General features: G+C 36.9%; 3 protein-coding genes across 3 annotated transcripts; 1 reads left to right on the plus strand and 2 right to left on the minus strand.

The window, feature by feature from the left end:
* Positions 1-498: 498 nt before the first annotated feature.
* LOC108337930 (rRNA-processing protein CGR1) lies at positions 499-948 on the plus strand. The gene has a single exon (XM_017574512.2). It carries the CDS (start codon positions 499-501, stop codon positions 946-948), a length of 450 nt encoding a protein of 149 aa, XP_017430001.1.
* Positions 949-3,723: 2,775 nt separating this feature from the next.
* Positions 3,724-19,460, minus strand: LOC108323584 (sialyltransferase-like protein 5). Its single transcript, XM_052880830.1, has 12 exons — positions 19,119-19,460; positions 6,800-7,177; positions 6,637-6,713; positions 6,314-6,400; positions 6,119-6,196; positions 5,938-6,029; positions 5,644-5,845; positions 5,297-5,387; positions 5,157-5,215; positions 4,874-5,022; positions 4,619-4,700; positions 3,724-4,537 (listed from the first exon to the last, which is right to left on the minus strand). Exons 2-12 carry the CDS (start codon positions 6,915-6,917, stop codon positions 4,145-4,147), a joined length of 1,428 nt encoding a protein of 475 aa, XP_052736790.1. The 5' UTR covers positions 6,918-7,177; positions 19,119-19,460; the 3' UTR covers positions 3,724-4,144.
* On the minus strand, positions 6,986-11,545 carry LOC128197814 (putative pentatricopeptide repeat-containing protein At2g01510). The gene is made up of 2 exons (XM_052880617.1): positions 8,985-11,545; positions 6,986-8,848 (listed from the first exon to the last, which is right to left on the minus strand). Exons 1-2 carry the CDS (start codon positions 11,543-11,545, stop codon positions 8,698-8,700), a joined length of 2,712 nt encoding a protein of 903 aa, XP_052736577.1. The 3' UTR covers positions 6,986-8,697.
* Positions 19,461-19,918: the final 458 nt, after the last annotated feature.

The following is a 19,918-nucleotide window of genomic DNA, read 5'->3' on the forward strand; positions in this document are numbered from 1 at the left end:
TGTTATTACTTTAAGAACGGATAAGCAAGTACAAGGCATAGGGAGAATCTAAGAAGATGAAGAAGACAAGGAGAACTAAGATGTGCCTAAAAGTAGAGGATCAAGTGAACCAATTACTCCAAGTTAGTATCTCTAATTCTTTTTCTAAAAATATTTATTCATCTTATTCTTCAACTCCTTTGTATCTAAAACCGAAAAACAAGAAAATGGAGAGTTAGAAAAGAAATTTGAATATTTTTCTAAAAGATGGAGATCGACATCTCATTAGATACTTAAAACAAATCCCATACGCCTAGATTTTTAAAGAACTTTATACAGAAAGAAAGCGCATTAGGGATAATGAAGTTGTAAACTTGGAAACAAATATGTTATGGTTGATTAAGAAGCATATTGAAATATCACAAATACAAGGATTTTGGCGGCAAAACCTACAAGCGCAATAGGGAGCAGCAGTCCCAAACGGATGACGTCATCACCGGAAAATATGGTGTTTCTCTCATGGACACCGACGAGACCGTCCTGCCTCCGGCAAAGAGATCAGCGCTAACGTCGCCGGAGAATCCGGACAAGCATGTATACGGTCATCCGAGCTACGACGTCGTGATTGCCGGGAAGGTATCTGGTCGGAAGTGGAAACATGTGCGACAGAGGAGGGCTTCGGCTACGCAAGTGAGCCGGAAAGGGACGACTTTCGAGCATAGAGAAAGAGAGAAGATGATTAAGAAGGCATACAAAAAAAGAATGATGGAGCTGAAAAAGGAGATTCGGTTGAACAAGATTGAAAAGAGGAAGAAGAGAGAGGATAGGGAGAAGAAGAAGCAGGAGAATATTCTCAAATCTGGAACCAAGTTCCAGAAGATTACCAACCCTAACACTTTGAAGAAGATTGCCAAATCAAAAAATCGGAAGCAGCTTAGGATGGTTCTTGATGAATTGCTCAAGAAATAAATATATGTATTTGTTTATTGTTTTCAATTTAGTTCTAATATATTGCTTTTTGGCACAAAATATTTAGTATTAAAATTTAAATTAACACGTAGTATGAGGTATATAGTATTTTCATTTGTTATATGTTTTTTTGCTCTTAAGGATTCATTCGGAATGGTCCAATAAGCTCACAAATTAGTCCTTACAAATTGAGGTGTGATGAATTATGAGTGATTAATTATGAATGCAAAGTTTTTGTTTTTATTCTATTGGAATCCCAAAAATAGTCATCTCACTATTTGATATTGGGAAAATTGCGATGGAAACAGTTGATGTGGATAACTGAAGAAAATAGTTTTAATGACCATGGGCATTAATGATGTAGCCTCGCAACATGGTCCCTATTCTAAAAGGATATGGTAATTTATTATCTTTTAAAATATTTAAACAAAGATGCGAAACTTCGGTTGAAATTTTGGGCCATGTTAGTTGTAATGGGAATCTATCCAGTGTGAAATATAGCTTTAATTTTCTATTAAAGATTTGGCATGCAAAACATCACTATGGAACAAAGGATCCAAAGGATGTCTTCAAAGGGCCCAAAGGACTACCCTCAATTCGCACTCATGAACATGGGATAACACTTAAAGTTGGTCAAGAACCGATTGATGCAAGACCTTATTGTTATCCTTATCATCACAAAAATGAGAATGAAAGGCAGGTTCGTGAGTTGATGAAGAATGGACACATTTGGTATAGTTAGAGTGCATATTCTAGCCCGGTGATATAGCAACCAGTGGAGAATGTGTGTGGATTACAAAGCCTTGAATAAAGCCACAATCCTTGATAAATTTCCTATACCGGTTATTGAATAATTCGATGCGCTACACGGAGCAAAGTACTTCTCTAAGCTGGATTTGAAATTTGGGTATCACCAGGTGCATATGAAAGTTGATGATATTCCTAAAACCGCATCTAGAACTCATCAAAGGACATTATGAATGCTCCTTCTACATTTTAATCCCCTGATGAATGAAGTTTTTAGATCTTTTATGCAAAAAAGAGTATTCATGCTCCTTCCAAAATTAGTAGTGTGCTTGATTGGCTGTACGAAAAAATGTGAAAAGAATGTGTGGGTTTTTAGGCCTCACAGGGTACTATTTAATGTTTACAAAAGATTATAGGAAAATTGCAAAGCCCCTCAGGGAATTAACAAAGAAGGATGGTTTCATGTGGAATGAAAATGCCCAGAGAACATTTAAAGAGTTGAAGAAAAAAGTTATAATTGAAATAGTATTAAGGCAACCAGATTTTGAGAAAGGATGTGAATTAGATTGTGAAGCATCCGGGACTAGAATTGGAACATCCTAATGCAAAATCGCCAACCAGTGGCTTACTATAGCGAAGTCTTGGGGTCAAGAAACTTATCTAAGTCTGCCTATGAGAAGGAATTAATGGTAGTGGCTCTAGTCATCCAACATTGGAGGCCTTACTTGTTGGAGGACATTAAAGGTATTTTCCGATCAAAAGAGCTTGAAGCAATTGTTACAACAAAGTAACAAAATTGGGTGGCTAAATTATTGGAGTACAATTTTGAGATTATTTATAAACCAGGACAAGAGAGCAAAGGTGCATATGCTCTCAAAAGAAGGATTGAAATTGAATAATATGATTTATATTCTTGTTTGGTTGGATTATTAGGCTTTAATAGCCGAGGTGCATGACGATGTAAAATGGAAAAAATAAGATACAAGCTTAAATTCAATTTTAATGTTGATGGACAATTTTCTTCCTCTCAAATTTTAATTATAAATTTAATTTTTGATCTTTTAAAGTCATGCAATTTTAATTAGCCAATAATTAAATTGTCCATCTATAATATATATATATAGAAAGAGATTACTCGAATTAACAACTTGTAAAACTAGTTACAATAAATATCTTAAATAGATGGTTAATTAATATTATCATCAATTAGATATATATAATATTTTTATATAACCAAGAAAATGAAAAATTAACCTTCCATTAAAATTGTTTAATTTTACAAAATCTAAAGATTTACCAGATCGTATAAGAAAATGTTGATGTTTGCGTTTAGAAAATCAAATTAATATTGAAGAAATGTTAACAAATTATGTGGAGAACTAAAAGAATGCACAGTAACTGTTTGCTTTTAGAAAATCAAATTAATATTAAAGAAATGTTAACAAATTATGTGGAGAAATAAAAGAATGCCTGTAACTGGAAAGCTCCTTCTATTTTATTTAATTTTAAACCAATGAAGAAGAAAGCCAAAGCTATCAAATTTAGTGTATAATTATTGTAAAATTTATACGAAACTCAAAAGAGTTTATAACTATGTCCAACCAAACACATCGATCACTAGAATTTGATATGAAAAGTTAAGTAGGTATGAAAACATGAAGATTTTGTGTTTGGTCTAATACACATTCTTCTAAAACTCGAGCGGACTCACAGAAAGTTCCTCCAAGATCATCAAAACTGAGAATTGCTTAATAGAACTAGTTAAATGTTAGAGGAATAGGATCAACTTTGAGTAACCCATCCAACAATAGATAACATGTTGCATGAGTCACAAATATTTGAAGAGCTATTGATCTTGAGGCTGACCAATTAGTAAACAAAATGAAAAGGTAAATTCAGCCAAATAATTCGCGCAACAATCTGTGGTAACAAACTCAAGATAAGTAGTGGAAAGAGGAACAAAAGAGAGAAAACATGAATAAAGGGGGAAAAAAGCTTAACAACGAAATAAATACATTGAAAATCTCGTAAAACAAAACAGCTCACCATCCTTTTCTTTATCCATCATCATAAAAAAATGTTTTTTTTTTGCAGATACTTCTTTAGACAATTAATACATTATAGAAGTTAGATACCTATCATGCCACGGACTAAGGACTGTCCATTCCAGAACTGAAAAAAAAAATGGTACAACAAACTTCTGGGGTCAGAATTCCTGTAGTGTGATTTCTAGGCCCTAACATGAATCACTTGGGTTGGTGGAATTATGCATATTCATTCCATTTTTTTCACTTGGAGTTGAGATTGGTGCTACGCTCTGGCTGAATAAGCGAAGAAACAGAACGCTGTTGGGAAGCTATGCCAGCAGCCCTCAGAAAGTAACTTCATCCCAGCTTCTATAGAAGGTTGGGCACGATCAAATAATATCAATAGAAAGCAAAGGCACCATTTACGCCTCAGATTTTAAGGAATGTCTCACACAGACTAGATCATCCAACCTATTGCCGTCCATTTTATATAGAGAGACCCCTTGCATCTGGTTATAATGATCCTGTGCTTCCCTCCTCAAACTCTCAAAAGGCATCACTTCCCATTTACTATAATTTGAATATTTCCTTATATCACTCATGTCTGGTGATCCTGAGACAGGTCCACTGTTCTCTGGATCCACATTGCCCCACACCTTACAATTGCCAAACTGTCCTAAATCACCTCCATGACCGTCTTCATTCCTTTTCAAGTGCAAAGCTGCTGCATGTGCTTGCCTTATCATTTCTCTACTAGGTATATCTGACCAGTCTTCCCTCCTCTTAGATCTCATGGGCGAGTGAATCCTGATTACCTGACAATAAAACAAATCGAAATCATTATAAAATATACACACTAAATATATTGTGTATAGAAATTTATAATTAATGTATACCCCAAGACATTCTAGAAGTTGGTAATACGCTCTTCCTTGAAGTGGATTGTGTCCCTTTCTAGGCTTAGAGAAGTATCTTGTCCTATAAGAAAAAAATGATAAAAAGGGAAGATGAAATGTTCGAAAGTCTTAGTATCACAACCTTACATTTACAAAAATAAATAAACAAATAATTTAAAAATAAAGATTTTGTGTATCAATGGAGGAAAGACCAAGAATTTGAGAAATAATCAATATCAAAATAGATAAACTAACCATTCAGTGTATCCTGGATCAACAGTGAATCCATATATATCAATGATATCACACATGGAGAGCGCTAACTCAATAGATTTCATTCCAGTTCCTTTGGCACCTCGACGTAGTACAATTCCTTGGAAGAGATAGACTGGGTTGGGTATGGTCTGCCATAAAAGGTAGTTTGAAAAAATGTAGATAAACCTATTATAGTAAGTAGCTAGGTATCCAGTTGCTCCCATCCGTACTGATATACACCTAAAAGCATTCAATGAACCGGTTATAAATAACAGATTCTCACCTTTATAACTGCATTGATTTCTCTGTGTGTCAGACTTTTGATTATGAGAACCTCAGTGTCTGCAAAAGAACAAGTTTTAATCCTTTCATTATATAGATACCATGAACTAACAGACAAACGAAAAAATAATCATAACTTACCAGATCCTTTTAGAATAGGGACCATGTTACGCGCAGCACCTCTGACAACTAGACGGAAATCCCTCTTAAGACCAACATATTTGGCATATTCCTACACAATCCATATAGGGACAAAATAAGTATCCGCGACTCTTTTAATAGCCTATCGGATAAATACACTACAAACTCTAATACTATATCACTTTTTGGGATCTTGTTCAGAAGTAATAATATAATTGTTGGATATTGCAGAAGCAGGTTGTTGTTTCATCTATGCTTTGGATAAACTAATAGGATTTCAAGAAAACGGAAATGAAAGAAGAAATTGTTAAAACTTTGTCCCCATTATGATGGGTTGACATGTTTACCTCATTAACAGGGGCCTCATTGTCCCGAATAACAGCATCATGGCTGTCAATTTCTTTCCCGAATGTAGTCTTCAGAAGGTCCCCAGAATTACCAACAACAGCACAAGTTCGGAACTGCCGTGGGTGAAATGGGGGCTTTGCAGGTAATAACACATTGAGGTTCTCTTCACAAAGAGTCTTGTTGGTGCACTTCTTTGTCCCCCTACAAGAAGAAAAGGCATTCGCACACATACACTAACTGATAACACATGCAACCCAATAAACAAAATTGAAATAAAGTTTCAAGATCCATACAACTGTGCTATCCTTTGTGGAGCGTAATCCATCCAACCACCAGGTCGAGAATCAAGATACTCTCTGGTCAACACAGTTGTCATGTTCCGATACTGCAACATCTCAACACATCAGCCCAAGTAAATACTCATTCTAAAACTTCAAATGAAACAGGAACAAAAGGAGTGTCATGACAATGCACCTGTTCCCACAACAGGATTGCCTCACACACATCATATTTGTACTCCAACGGCTCAAAGTGCTTAAACTGTGCGTTGTACTGCAATAATTTAAACATTGAAAAAGAAAAAAGAAACTCAACAGTTTAACCACTAACGAAACATTAAAAAAAATAAGAGTTCTCAGAACTCAGAATTGAGGAGACAGAAAGACATACCCAAGAGCTGTTGGTACCTTCAGGGTATTTAAGGATCAAATTGCAATGGTCAATTATATGAGCAGTGAGTCCTAGCCCCCTCTTATCCTGTTTCAATTTCCAACGTCAGCACATATCTTAACACAACTATATTCTATCCTTTTAAAAAAATAAAAACACAAGACATAGATTATGATGCTTATATGTTTTTTCTGTGCTTCTATCAGAATTGGAAGTGAGTGTAGCCGGAGTTACACATCAATAATATTAAGAAATGATAAGATGAATAAATAACCACATCAGTATTATTCATCAGAGAGAAATGTTTCAGATCGAACAGTTACCACACATTGCTGAACACTGGACTGAAAGTTAGACAAGATGCGGATAATTTTGGATTTGCGAGCCGAAGAAAGGGACCCTGAACATGCGAATTTAAACGGAAATTAAGAAAACAGAAATAGAATGATTGATATTACAAGTGTGATGCGTTTACCGTGAATATACCTGAGAAGAAAGAGGATTGGATGTAGAAGAGGAGGAAGGAGAACAATGCAGCCGCGCACACCAGATAAAGGATGGTGGGTCGTCGGTTAAGGGCTGAAACCTGCTTGTGCTGCCTCATTGGTGTTTGTGTAACGTCCCAACTTTGAGAGTCACTTAAGTGTATCAAAGTCTAATTTTTCGTAAAGGTCACGTTGAAAATTTAAAAATAAAATTAATTTATTCCAATGTACATATCCACAACTCAAGTTCAAATAAAGCGTCAAGTACATTTCATAAAAATTTATTTCTCAAATAAATCTTTAATAATTCTTTAATGCTTCCCGAATGCTAGCCCCTCTCTCGTCAATTACACAACTCCAGAATCATCTGCATTCCTATCTGCTCCCGTATAAAACACATGTTATACGATTATTGCAACAAACACACGGAAATATAGGTGAGCTATTGAATAAACACAAAGCATTAATCAGAATATAATAATTATATGGAATAAACACAAAGCATTAATCAAAATATAACAATTATATTGAATAAATACAAAGAATTAATCAAAATATAACAATTAAAGCAGTACACCCATTAACACTCACTCAGGCTTAGCCTTAGTGATTCCTGTCACAGAGACTATGATTAATTAGAACCAATACCTTTAACGTTCTATCACACAGACCAATTGTTGTCACACAAGACCAATCGTTGTCACACAATTTATATAAATATCCAATTTCCACCAAACAAGTGTTACCCAACCTTAAACCATTTTTCCATAATCCAAAGATGCAACTAGGTAACAAACATTCATTATACTAAACAAATTAATCAAAATTTAATAACGAGAGATGCACTCTAATGAGACCCGTCAAACATACTATAAACTTCCTTAATTCATCCAACTATATTCCGCACTAACATATACATATATATTCCAATCAAAGAAAGTTTACTTGACCAACCATACTGTTTCAGAATCAATGCTTAAACTTAGAAATCGAAATTTAAAAGAGACTCATACTGCATAACTATCCTGGCCTTGTTAAAAACCACCTACATCATCCATCAATCATATAAAACCTTCACAAAGCATACTCTAATAATCATTTCAAATACGTGTATACATTCATAATACCATAATTTCCTACCCCAAAATCCCTTTTCAAATCAACTTGACAGAAACAGTACCTGCATCATACCTTTCTTATTCCATTAATCGTACCTATTCACCATTTTAATAAAACAGAACCCTACATTATAACCTCCTCTTCATTTATATAACACCAATATAACTCAAAAAACATTTAACAAATTCCTTATAAGTCATTTACCAAACTTTATTCTCATTCTTCATAACATACAATTTCTCCTATTATAACAAGACCATTCAAAATCAATCGCGATGAAACCCAATTGAAATTGTACAACCCATGACCCCTCTGATTCAAGTCATGAAATTTCCAGGATATAAAATCTAAAGAGAACGAAATAAAACCTAACAAGAATGCCACTTAACCAAATTCATTAAGCCCAATATGAAGATAATAGTTCCCCATACCTGCAGTGTGTTCGTCGTCTTCAAAAAAAAAGCGTTTCTACCAAACCTCTACGTCTCACACTTCACCCACTGCTTGAATTTCACACTTCTCTTCTCAGAATCTCTCGCTCCCACTCTTGGTTTCTAAAGCTCACTTGCTTTCGTGTCCCCAAACCCTCAATTTCTCGCCATATTTATAGGCTCTCTCCATCACCCCAAAATAAAGTCTCGAACCCTAGAAATGAAACTCCTAATGAAAATTTGCAGACAAATTCAGTCGATGAGACTGTTTTTGGTCTACCCTGTGACGACTTACAATTCTTGACATTGAAGTGGAAGTTTCATCCTGGGATCATTGTTTAAATCCTTGTTAGAAAGCTATGAATAAGATTGTCTTGATCTGTAGATCATTGGTATAAAAAGTTATACAAATAAAAATAGAAAAATGTGTGATATGACAGTGGAAGCAAACTCTGTCAAGGATTTCTTTTTCTTGCTGGGAAGGAATAATATGTTTTCTCCTGACCAGTAGTGTAGAAAATTGGTATTAATAACCAAGGGTATATTTGTCAATGGAGACTAAATCTTTGTCAGGGTTAACGCCTTTTCTTTGTAAGTAAAATTGATGAATTTGTTGATGAAACAAAAGCAAATTACCAGTAGTCCTTACAGGAGCAAGATCCATCTCTGAAATGATGGAATCTACTTGAATCCCTGACTGTGATTTCCCGGTTTACAATCTTGGAGATTATCTTGATGGCAGCGTGGCAATCGTTACAAGCTCGTAGGTTCTTCAGCACCAATATGGGTGACCCTTTTGGGGTGCTAATAAGTGCAAACGCAATGGCAATGCGTTCACTGTGATACTTTAGGGACTCTACCTTGACTTCCTCATCCACATTGTGCAGGGCACAACTTGAGTCAGGTTTATACCCTTGTTTCTCCATTTGCTCTTCCAACTCATGAAGCATCCTTGTTATCTCTTTCATCTGTGGGTGAGACATGTCATTGGCTGAGAAAACATGAGTCTTCTGTTTGATTTCAACCCAACTGTATGCTGGGACCTTTCTGATCCCTCGCTCTCTCATGGCCTTCTTCACCTTTCCTACATTCTCCCATTCACCAGCTGCTGCATAAATATTGGAAAGGCTAACATATGGAGCAGCATCTCTAAGGATCTTCATATTGAATAGTTGATCTGTTGCTCTCTTTGCCATCTCTTGATTCTTATGGATCCTGCATGAGTTGAGAATCGATGTCCACATTACCTCATCTGGTTCAAACGGCATCCGAGCCATCAATATCTCAGCATCATCAAATCGCCCACTGCGACATAGCATATCAACCATTGATGCGTAATGCTCTTTTTTGGGTACAAATTTATACACTTGAGTCATGGAGTTGAAGTATTGTAATCCTTCTTCAACTAGACCACAGTGGCTGCAGGCACACAAAATGCTAAGGAAGCTGACAGAATTTGGTTGCAGACCTGAATGAACCATTTGTTCAAATGATCTAATAGCATGGCCACCGTCTCCGTTTTGTGCATAAGCTGAAATCAGTGCATTCCAGGAAACACAGTTCCTCGTAGGCATCTCTTGAAACATATGAAGTGCTTCTTTTATGGATCCACATTTTGCATACATGTCAACCAGTGCACTCCCAGAAAATACATTTGAAATGCATCCAGACCTGATTATATGTAAGTGTAACTGTTTTCCCAGTGTTAGTGAAGCTAGATTTGCGCAAGCTCTTAAGATACTGGCGTAAGTGGCCGAGTCAGCACGTATTTTGGCTTTTTGCATATCAACAAATAGCTTTAGGCCGTCTTCATGGAGCCCCTTCTGAACATAACCCGAGATCAGGGCTGTCCATGGAACTGAACTTTGATGAGCCAAATCAACAAAAATCCTATTTGCTTCCCCAAATTTGTCACATTTAGCATACATGTCAACCAAAGAATTCCCAACCAGAATTTCTGAAATGGCATCTGTTACAATTGCCTGGGAATGGATTTGCCTACCCATTTCCAGGTTCAAAGCATTTGCGGCAATGCTCAAAAAGGTTGCAAATGGGAATTGCCGCCTGTCAAATCTTGTAAACTGTAATTCCCTGAAAAGTTCAAGCGATTCCTCCACTCTTTCATTCCATGCACAACAAGTGATGATCACATTGTAAGAGATACCATCCACCTCTGGCATTTCATAAAAAAGCTTCCTCACTTCAGCAACACGGTCATGCTTGGAGTAGAAATCAAGCAAAGCATTAGCCACAAACACATTCCACACAAACATACACTTCACCACAAAACTGTGAACTTGTTGCCCAAATTCTATATCATCCAACTGTATGCCTGCAGTTAAAACCGCAGCAAAAGTAAACTCAGTGGGATTGAACCCCAAATTCTGCATCTTGAAAAACAGGTTGATAGCATCATGATTGAAGCCCTCTTTGGAGTACCCCGTCAACAACACATTGAAAGTTACATTATCTCTCTCCGGCATATGCTTGAAGAGGTGACAAGCCAAACCTAGGCTACGCGTCTTACAGTAAGAATCAAGCAACGAGTTGCAAACCGTGAGGGTGGAATCATACCCCAATTTGACAACATGGGTTTGCACTTGTGCGACTTCATTGACACTTTCAAACTCAGTGAACCCAGATAAGAGAGTCGTCAAGGTGACATGATCCGGAACCAAGCCGTGCCTACACATATCAGCGAAGAGACCGAAAGCATCGCGGAACTTATTGTTCTGAGCGTAGCCACCAATGAGCATTGTCCAGGTAACAACCGAGCGTTCAACCATGCCATCAAACAAGCTCCTAGCAGTGGAAAGATTTCCAGAGTTTAAGTAACCCATGATCATAGTGTTGGTGGAGATGATGTTCTTGTGAGGCATTTTGTCAAACAGTTTGCGTGCTGCACCCAAATCCCCATGTAGGAGATGATTCTTTACTTGAAAGTTGAAACGATACGTGTTGGGATCGAAGCCTGTCTTGATGATGGAAGCATCGACCTGAAAGTGTCGTTTTTGCAATGTCAAAATTCCGTTTTTCCTCGAACATGCTTTGATGTAATTAATGGAACATAAACGGAAAATTGAAAATGGAAGACACTCCGAGGAAATGACTGAGTAGACCGGTCGGAGTTGGATTCGAAGCTCCTCGAGGCGTTCTCTAATGAGGCAAACACAGTTGAATGGAAAGGTTATAAGCATTTAAGCCTAATTACCAATTTATTCAAGTCATGAAATTTCCAGGACATAAAATCTAAAGAGAACGAAATAAAACCTAAACAAGAACGCCACTTAACCAAATTCATTAACCCCAACATGAACATAATAGTTCCCCATACCTGTAGTGTGTTCGTCTTCTTCAAAAAAACGTTTCTACCAAACCTCTACACCTCACACATCTCACACTCCACCCACTGCTTGAATTTCGCACTTGTCTTCTCGAAATCTCTCTCTCCCACTCTTGGTTTCTAAAGCTCACTTGCTTTCGTGTCCTCAAACCCTCAATTCCTCGCCATATTTATAGGCTCTCTCCATCATCCCAAAATAAAGTCTCAAACCCTAGAAGTGAAACTCCTAACCTCGGATTCCCTTTCTCCATTAATTATTGAATAAACACAAAGCATTAATCAGAATATAATAATTATATGGAATAAACACAAAGCATTAATCAAAATATAACAATTATATTGAATAAATACAAAGAATTAATCAAAATATAACAATTAAAGCAGTACACCCATTAAGACTCACTCAGGCTTAGCCTTAGTGATCCCTGTCACAGAGACTATGATTAATTAGAACCAATACCTTTAACGTTCTATCACACAGACCAATTGTTGTCACACAAGACCAATCGTTGTCACACAATTTATATAAATATCCAATTTCCACCAAACAAGTGTTACCCAACCTTAAACCATTTTTCCATAATCCAAAGATGCAACTAGGTAACAAACATTCATTATACTAAACAAATTAATCAAAATTTAATAACGAGAGATGCACTCTAATGAGACCCGTCAAACATACTATAAACTTCCTTAATTCATCCAACTATATTCCGCACTAACATATACATATATATTCCAATCAAAGAAAGTTTACTTGACCAACCATACTGTTTCAGAATCAATGCTTAAACTTAGAAATCGAAATTTAAAAGAGACTCATACTGCATAACTATCCTGGCCTTGTTAAAAACCACCTACATCATCCATCAATCATATAAAACCTTCACAAAGCATACTCTAATAATCATTTCAAATACGTGTAATCCATTCATAATACCATAATTTCCAACCCCAAAATCCCTTTTCAAATCAACTTGAAAGAAACAGTACCTGCATCATACCTTTCTTATTCCATTAATTCTACCTATTCACCATTTTAATAAAACAGAACCCTACATTATAACCTCGTCATCATTTATATAACACCAATATAACTCAAACAACATTTAACAAATTCCTTATAAGTAATTTACCAAACTTTATTCTCATTCTTCAGAACATACAATTTCCCCATTTATAATGAGACAATTCAAAATCAATCGCGATGAAACCCAATTAAAATTATACAATCCATGACCCCTCTAATTCAAGTCATGAAATTTCCAGGACATAAAATCTAAAGAGAACGAAATAAAACCTAAACAAGAACGCCACTTAACCAAATTCATTAACCCCAACATGAACATAATAGTTCCCCATACCTGCAGTGTGTTCGTCTTCTTCAAAAAAACGTTTCTACCAAATCTCTACACCTCACACCCCTCAAGCTGGAGCATACAAATTATATGTACCAAGCTTGGAACCAATAAATTCAATTCTAGGTCCTCTTAAGGACTTAGTTAACATATCTGCAAGTTGATCATATGACCCAACAAACTCAGTACAAATTTCTTTGGACAACAATTTTTCCCTAACAAAATGGCAGTCAATTTCTATATGTTTGGTCCTCTCGTGAAACACTGGGTTTGATGCAATGTGGAGAGCAGCTTGATTATCGCAATACATCTTCATGGTTTGAATGTTACAGAAGTTGAGCTCTTGAAGAAATTGTTTCACCCATATAAGTTCACTTGTTAGTGATGCCATAGCCCTATATTCAGCTTCAGCTGTTGATCGGGCTACTACATTTTTTTTCTTACTCTTCCATGAAATGATATTTCCCCCAAGGAAAACACAATATCCAGTAGTAGACCGTCTATCAATAGGTGAGCCTGCCCAATCTGCATCACAGTATCCAGAGACTTGAATGCTTCCTTTATCTTCATATAATAACCCTTGTCCAGGAGCCTTTTTTAGGTATCTTAGAATACGAATGATAGCATTCCAATGGCCAAGACATGGAGCCTGCATGAATTGACTGACCACTCCAACTGCAAAAGATAGATCCGGTCTTGTAATAGTGAGATAAATCAGTTTTCCAACAAGTCTTCTGTACCTTTCTGGGTCGGAGAACAATTCACCTTCGCTTGAAGCTAATTTTTGATTTGGGTCCATAGGACTGTCTATTGGTCTACAATCAATCATTCCTGTCTCATGTAATATATCAAGAGCATATTTCCTCTGAGAGACTACAATTCCATCTTTTGACCGAGCTACTTCAATGCCCAAGAAGTATTTGAGGCTTCCAAGATCTTTGGTTTGGAAATGTTTGCATAAGTGTTTCTTCAGTTGAGATATTCCAACAACATCATTTCCTGTGATGACTATATCATCAACATATACTATTAGATAAACACATTTCCCAAGAGATGTAGTACAATAAAAAACTGAATGATCTGCTTCACTTCGTTTCAAGCCAAATTGTTGAACAATAGAACTGAATTTTCCAAACCAAGCACGTGGTGATTGCTTGAGTCCATATAGAGAGCGATGCAATTTTCATACCATTCCACACTCCCCCTGAGCAACAAACCCTGGAGGTTGCTCCATATAAACTTCGTCCTCAAGATCACCATGAAGGAAGGCATTTTTTATATCGAGTTGATGAAGTGGCCAGTGACGAATGGCTGCCATTGCAAAGAATAAACGAATAGTAGTCATCTTGGCCACAGGAGAGAAAGTCTCACAATAATCAATGCCATAAACTTGAGTGTATCCTTTGGCAACTAAACGAGCTTTGAGACGATCAATGTTGCCGTTTGAATCAACTTTAACTGTATACACCCATCGACAACCAACTGCCTTTTTACCCTGTGGAAGAGGTACTAACTCCCAAGTTTTATTTTGTTCGAGAGCTTGGATTTCTTCAATCATTGCCTCTCGCCAACCAGGATGAGCAAGTGCTTCTTCCATATTTTTAGGTATATCAACTGAAGACACTGAAGATATAAGTGCACAATAGGAAGGAGATAATATGTGATAACTAAGAAAGTTATAGATTGGGTGTGGGTTGCGAGTGGAACGAGTACCTTTCCGAAGAACAATGGGCCAACCTGAATCATCTTCGGGAGTCGTGGGAGTAAGTGACGGTGAGGAAGAATCTGAAGGAGAGGATTCACCATTTTCTGGATGTTCTACCTGTGTAACATTGGGAGATGATGGTTCAGGGGAACTGGGACGCTGAGTTGTAGACACAGGAGGAATATTTGACGCAATCATTGGAAGAGGAAGGACCTGTTGGATACCCTCAATCTCGTGTCCAGATGAAGTGAAGTAGGGAGTTTGTTCATAAAAGGTAACATTTACAGACATAAAGTACTTTTTAGTTTCAAGAGAGTAACACCTATAACCTTTTTGAAGCCGTGAATATCCCAAGAAGACACATTTGATTGCACGAGCAGAAAGCTTATCTAGTCCAGGAGACATGTCATGAACAAAACATACGCAACCAAAGATTCGAGGAGAGGTGTGAAAGAGAGGTTGGTTGGGAAATAAAATGGAAAAAGGAGTTTTATGATTAAGAGAAGAAGAGGGCATCCTATTAATAAGATAACATGCAGTTAAGATGGCATCGCCCTAGTGATGAGTGGGAATATGGGCACTAAGCAAAAGAGTCCGGGCAGTTTCAATGAAGTGTCGGTTTTTTCTTTCTGCTATACCATTTTGTTGTGGTGTATGAGGACAAGTAGACTGATGTAGTATACCATGAGAGCTTAAAACTGCAGAAAAATTGTAAGAGAAGTATTCTTTGGCATTGTCACTTCTTAGAATTTTGATAACTTGGCCAAATTAATTTTTGATTTCATTTAAAAAGGAGGTAAAGATGGATAACAATTCAGAACGATCTTTCATAAGATAAACCCAAATACATCTTAAATATTCATCAATGAAAGTAACAAAATACCGAAAACCAAAGGACGAGACACGACTAGGTCCCCAAATATCAGAATGGATAATGGGAAAACTAGAATCACACGTTGTTTGTGACCTTTTAGGAAAGGAAGACCGAACGTGTTTTCTGAGTTGACATGACTCACATTCTAAACTATTGACATTACCAAGTTCAGGGAACATTTTTTTTTAATTTTAACAAATGAGGATGACCAAACCTATCGTGTAACAGTTTAGGAGTAGGAGCTGCAATACATGACACATGGGGATGAGATCCAAAATGGTATAATCCTCCCGATTCATATCCTTCTCCAATCCGTTTCCCTGTCCCACGCTCCTGTATAACAAAGGAGTTGTTATCAAAGGTTATTGAACAATTTAATGATTTGGTTAATTGACTCAATGAAATCAAATTGAAAGGACAATTAGGAACAAATAAAACAGATTGGAGATTTAAGGAGGGAGACAGGGAGACATGACCAATGCCCTTTGATGAGACTTTTGAACCATTTGCAAGGGTTATTAAATGAGATTTTTCTTGAAAAGAAAGGGTTGAGAACAAAGAGGGATTACCAGAGATATGATCAGAAGCACCTGAATCAATTACCCATGAAGTTTGATCGTTGGGAGATTGAGAAATGCATGCTGTACTTGAAGATGTTTGTGCCATGCTATTGGATTTTAACCGTAGGTACTCCTGATATTCATCTTCAGTAAATTTTGAATATGAAGGGTTAGACTGAGAGATATTGGCGGTTTTTGGAGGAAAACCATGCAATAAGTAGCAATTCTCTTGGGTATGACCCATCCTATTGCAGTATGTGCACGGACCTCGCCCTCGACCTCCACGTCCTCCTCCTCTAGTACCACGTCCTCTTCCGCGTGCGATAATCATGGCAGATTGCTCTACTGCCCCAAAAGTTTCTTGAGGGTGTGGCATTGGAACCCGAAGAAGACGTGTGGTCAAAGATTCCATGGAGGGAACTTCATGACTGGTTAGAAGTTGATCTCGGATATGAGCAAGGTCAGGATGTAGAGCTCGTAGAATCATTACCATATAATACTTGTCTAACCTTGTTTTGATATCTTCAGAAGATCCTACTTCTAAAAACATCTGTAATTCTTCAGTAGCTGATTGGGCTTGAGCCATAAAAGCTACCATATCATGATTCTCCATTTTAAGGGATGCAAGTTTATTCGCTGTGTCATACAGACGTTGAATGTCATTGGCATAAATGCTTTGAGCTTTCTTCCAAAAAGAGTGACATGTCTTGAAAGCTCTAAGGGATATGAAGATTTGTGGTTCTACGGATTGCCACAACAAAGCACACAATTGGAAATCTGCTTGTGTCCATTGATCTGCCTTTTCAGCTGGTACGTGTGTTCCATCTTGCTCAAGATGATCATAACATCCGTGGCCAAGAAACCACATTTCAACAGCAGCGGACCAAGATAAATAATTTTTCCCATTCAATTTTTCAGAAGTGATATTGGGACTTCCTGACAATGAGATAATGCTGTCAGTTGCCATTGCACGTTGTATATGAATCTGAACTCTAAGAAAAAGCGGCAGTGTATTGAGAAACAGGAAATGAAGCCTTCTTAATACCCCAAAATTCAGAAATGGCTGCAATGGCTGCAAGCGTGGGACAGAACAGAGAGAGGAAGGTCCGGCGAGTCGACCACAAGCAGCGCGAAGTGATTCCGACGTCGGAACGGCGGCGCGTGAACAGTACGCGCCCGAGGTCAGCTGGAGAACGGTGGCGCATGGAGGCGCGTGGCGAAGGTTCTTGGACTGATTCCGGCGGGGTTATCTGTCGCTCGGAGAGGCGCTCCAGATCTGTTGGTCGTCGGACAAAGCTGGGTTGACCGGCGGCGGACGGCGGCGGACGGCGGTGGACGGCGACGGACGACAGCGACGGAAGATGGCAATATGTGGTGATGGGTGTGCGTGAATAACGTTTGAAAAACAAAAAAAGCATTGATATATGATTATGGTAGATGATGAGTGATAATGGTGGAGCTATATCTGATAGCTCAACTGAGTAAAAAAACCAGAGCGGGATCGACCCGCTCTGATACCATATTGAAGGAACATAGAAATATATTATTGAATGAGAGGGCTTACCTCTCATTTTACATTAGCATTACATTTATAGGGAAAGAAAGTAACTACCCATTTCCTTTCCAACTCACTTTGGTTGGAACACAACACTCACACACAGAGCTCATACTTGACAGCACACACACAGCTCACACTAATCATTCTAACAATAATTCTAACAATACCCAAACCCCCAATTGACTAAAGCACATTCCATTCTTCTTCGTCAGAACCCAGTTATTCCATTACTATTAATATATATCAACCACCCATAATATTTTTTTAAAGCCTTATTTAACATATACTGATTCTAAACCAGCAAACAATTGGATTTTACATCATTACAGTTTCTATCAACAAGGTGCAAGCACATAATACTTATTATCATTCATTCTAATTCATACAACTAATCAAGGCCAAGTTAAATAATACTTGAATCACCTAACCAACATTCTATAAGCAGGTAATTATCTCATCCACATCGCAGCCCCATGTTTTAAAACTCATTCATACATGACAGAGCATTCTTAATAAACCTTCTTCAGTAATACTTTCTCACAAATAAAGTCAGCACACCACTAGTCCACAACCAATTTACTAGCCTGACATCAATCATGGTCACCCAAGAGTATACCAGGAAAACATATATAGTTAGTCTTACCCCTTAAAACAGAGCAGCAATATTAAACAAAGCATGAATTTCCTCCCCTTTCAAATCACAGTTAGTATAATTCATAATATGCATCCCAACCATCAATCTCATCTTCATTTACTTAACAGATTCGTATTTCAGCCCTAATTTACATATGGACAGTAGTTTAGAATTAAAACAGCCACACATCATCACAAATGATACCCACAATCACCCAAGTTTATTATCACTATTTCTACAAATTTTCCTTCTACTAACATGTTCATTCTAGTGTCCAGATTATTCATTCATTGTAAAAAAAAAATTACTTTACAAAAAAATGGCAGTAGACTAACAAGGTTCACACATGGTTACATTCATTCACTCATCCAATTCAACACACATATATGTGCATTACACGTTGACAACAATGAAAATTCAATTAACATCATCAATATCACCCATTTCCATGTTCAAATCTGATAGCATCATATTCCAAACACCACACAACATCTATTCATCTTTCATGCATAATTCTAACTCCAACATGAAACACATTATGCAAAGGTTATAAGCATTTAAGCCTAATTACCAATTTATTCTCATAATACCCAGAGCGAAAAAAATAATAACCAAACCAATCCATTATGAAAACAACAAACCAATTTCAGATCACAAGTTATCCACCAAGGTCGTATTGCGTCAAGAATCGGGTATTCAAACCGTCAACAACAATACATACAAGTTAGCTCCCTATACCTGGAAAATTAGCTTTTCCTCACTGCTCAACTCTTTCCACCAATTTCCGCAGCCTCATGCGTTCGGCACTCCACTCGAACAACCTCCCCAACTTGCTACCCGTGCCTCGTAAATTCTCTCTCACTCTTAGACTTTCCAGAATATTTGTTTTGGTCCCCCAAACTCTCAACTATTCGCCCAATTTAGAGACTCGCTCACCACTCCAAAATAAATGTCGCGAACCCTAGAAATTTAATCCCTCCAATTCTTCTTCCCCATAAGGCACCTCACTTTCTCTTAATTTCTATACTTTCGTTACTCTCCGAAACATTGGATTTCTTTCATCACGCCGCATAGAAAAAAAAAAAAACAAAACCCCCCTTATACTAAATCCTCTAGCATTGCTTTTCCGAGTACAACATTTTATTTAAATTTATTTTTTCAAAAATAAGATACAAGCTTAAATTCAATTTTAATCTATACAAGTGAATGGATGGACAATTTTGTTCTCCTCAAATTTTAATACAAATTTAATCTTTTAAAGTTATGCAATTTTAATTAACCAATAATTAAATTGTCAATCTATATATATATATATATATATATAGAGAAAGATATTACTAGGATTAACAAATTGTAAAACTAGTTACAATAAATATCCTAAATAGATGAGTAATTAATATTATCATCAATTAGATATATGTAATATTTTTATATAACTAACTAAATGAAAAATTAACCTTCTATTAAAATTGTTTAATTTTACAAAATCTAAAGATTTACCAGATCGTATAAGAAAATGTTGATGTTTGCTTTTAGAA

The sequence above is a fragment of the Vigna angularis genome, chromosome 7, assembly GCF_016808095.1.
Source record: "Vigna angularis cultivar LongXiaoDou No.4 chromosome 7, ASM1680809v1, whole genome shotgun sequence".
Lineage (NCBI taxonomy): Eukaryota > Viridiplantae > Streptophyta > Magnoliopsida > Fabales > Fabaceae > Vigna > Vigna angularis.

Coding starts and splice junctions, on each gene's coding strand:
- LOC108337930 (XM_017574512.2), top strand. CDS start 499: ATGGACACCGACGAGACCGTCCTGCCTCCGGCAAAGAGATCAGCGCTA.
- LOC128197814 (XM_052880617.1), bottom strand. CDS start 11,545: ATGCTTATAACCTTTCCATTCAACTGTGTTTGCCTCATTAGAGAACGC. Junction 8,849..8,984: donor TGCTCCTGTAAGGACTACTG/GTAATTTGCTTT, acceptor ACTACTGGTCAG/GAGAAAACATATTATTCCTT.
- LOC108323584 (XM_052880830.1), bottom strand. CDS start 6,917: ATGAGGCAGCACAAGCAGGTTTCAGCCCTTAACCGACGACCCACCATC. Junction 6,714..6,799: donor CCAATCCTCTTTCTTCTCAG/GTATATTCACGG, acceptor TCGCATGTTCAG/GGTCCCTTTCTTCGGCTCGC. Junction 6,197..6,313: donor AAGGTACCAACAGCTCTTGG/GTATGTCTTTCT, acceptor AAATTATTGCAG/TACAACGCACAGTTTAAGCA.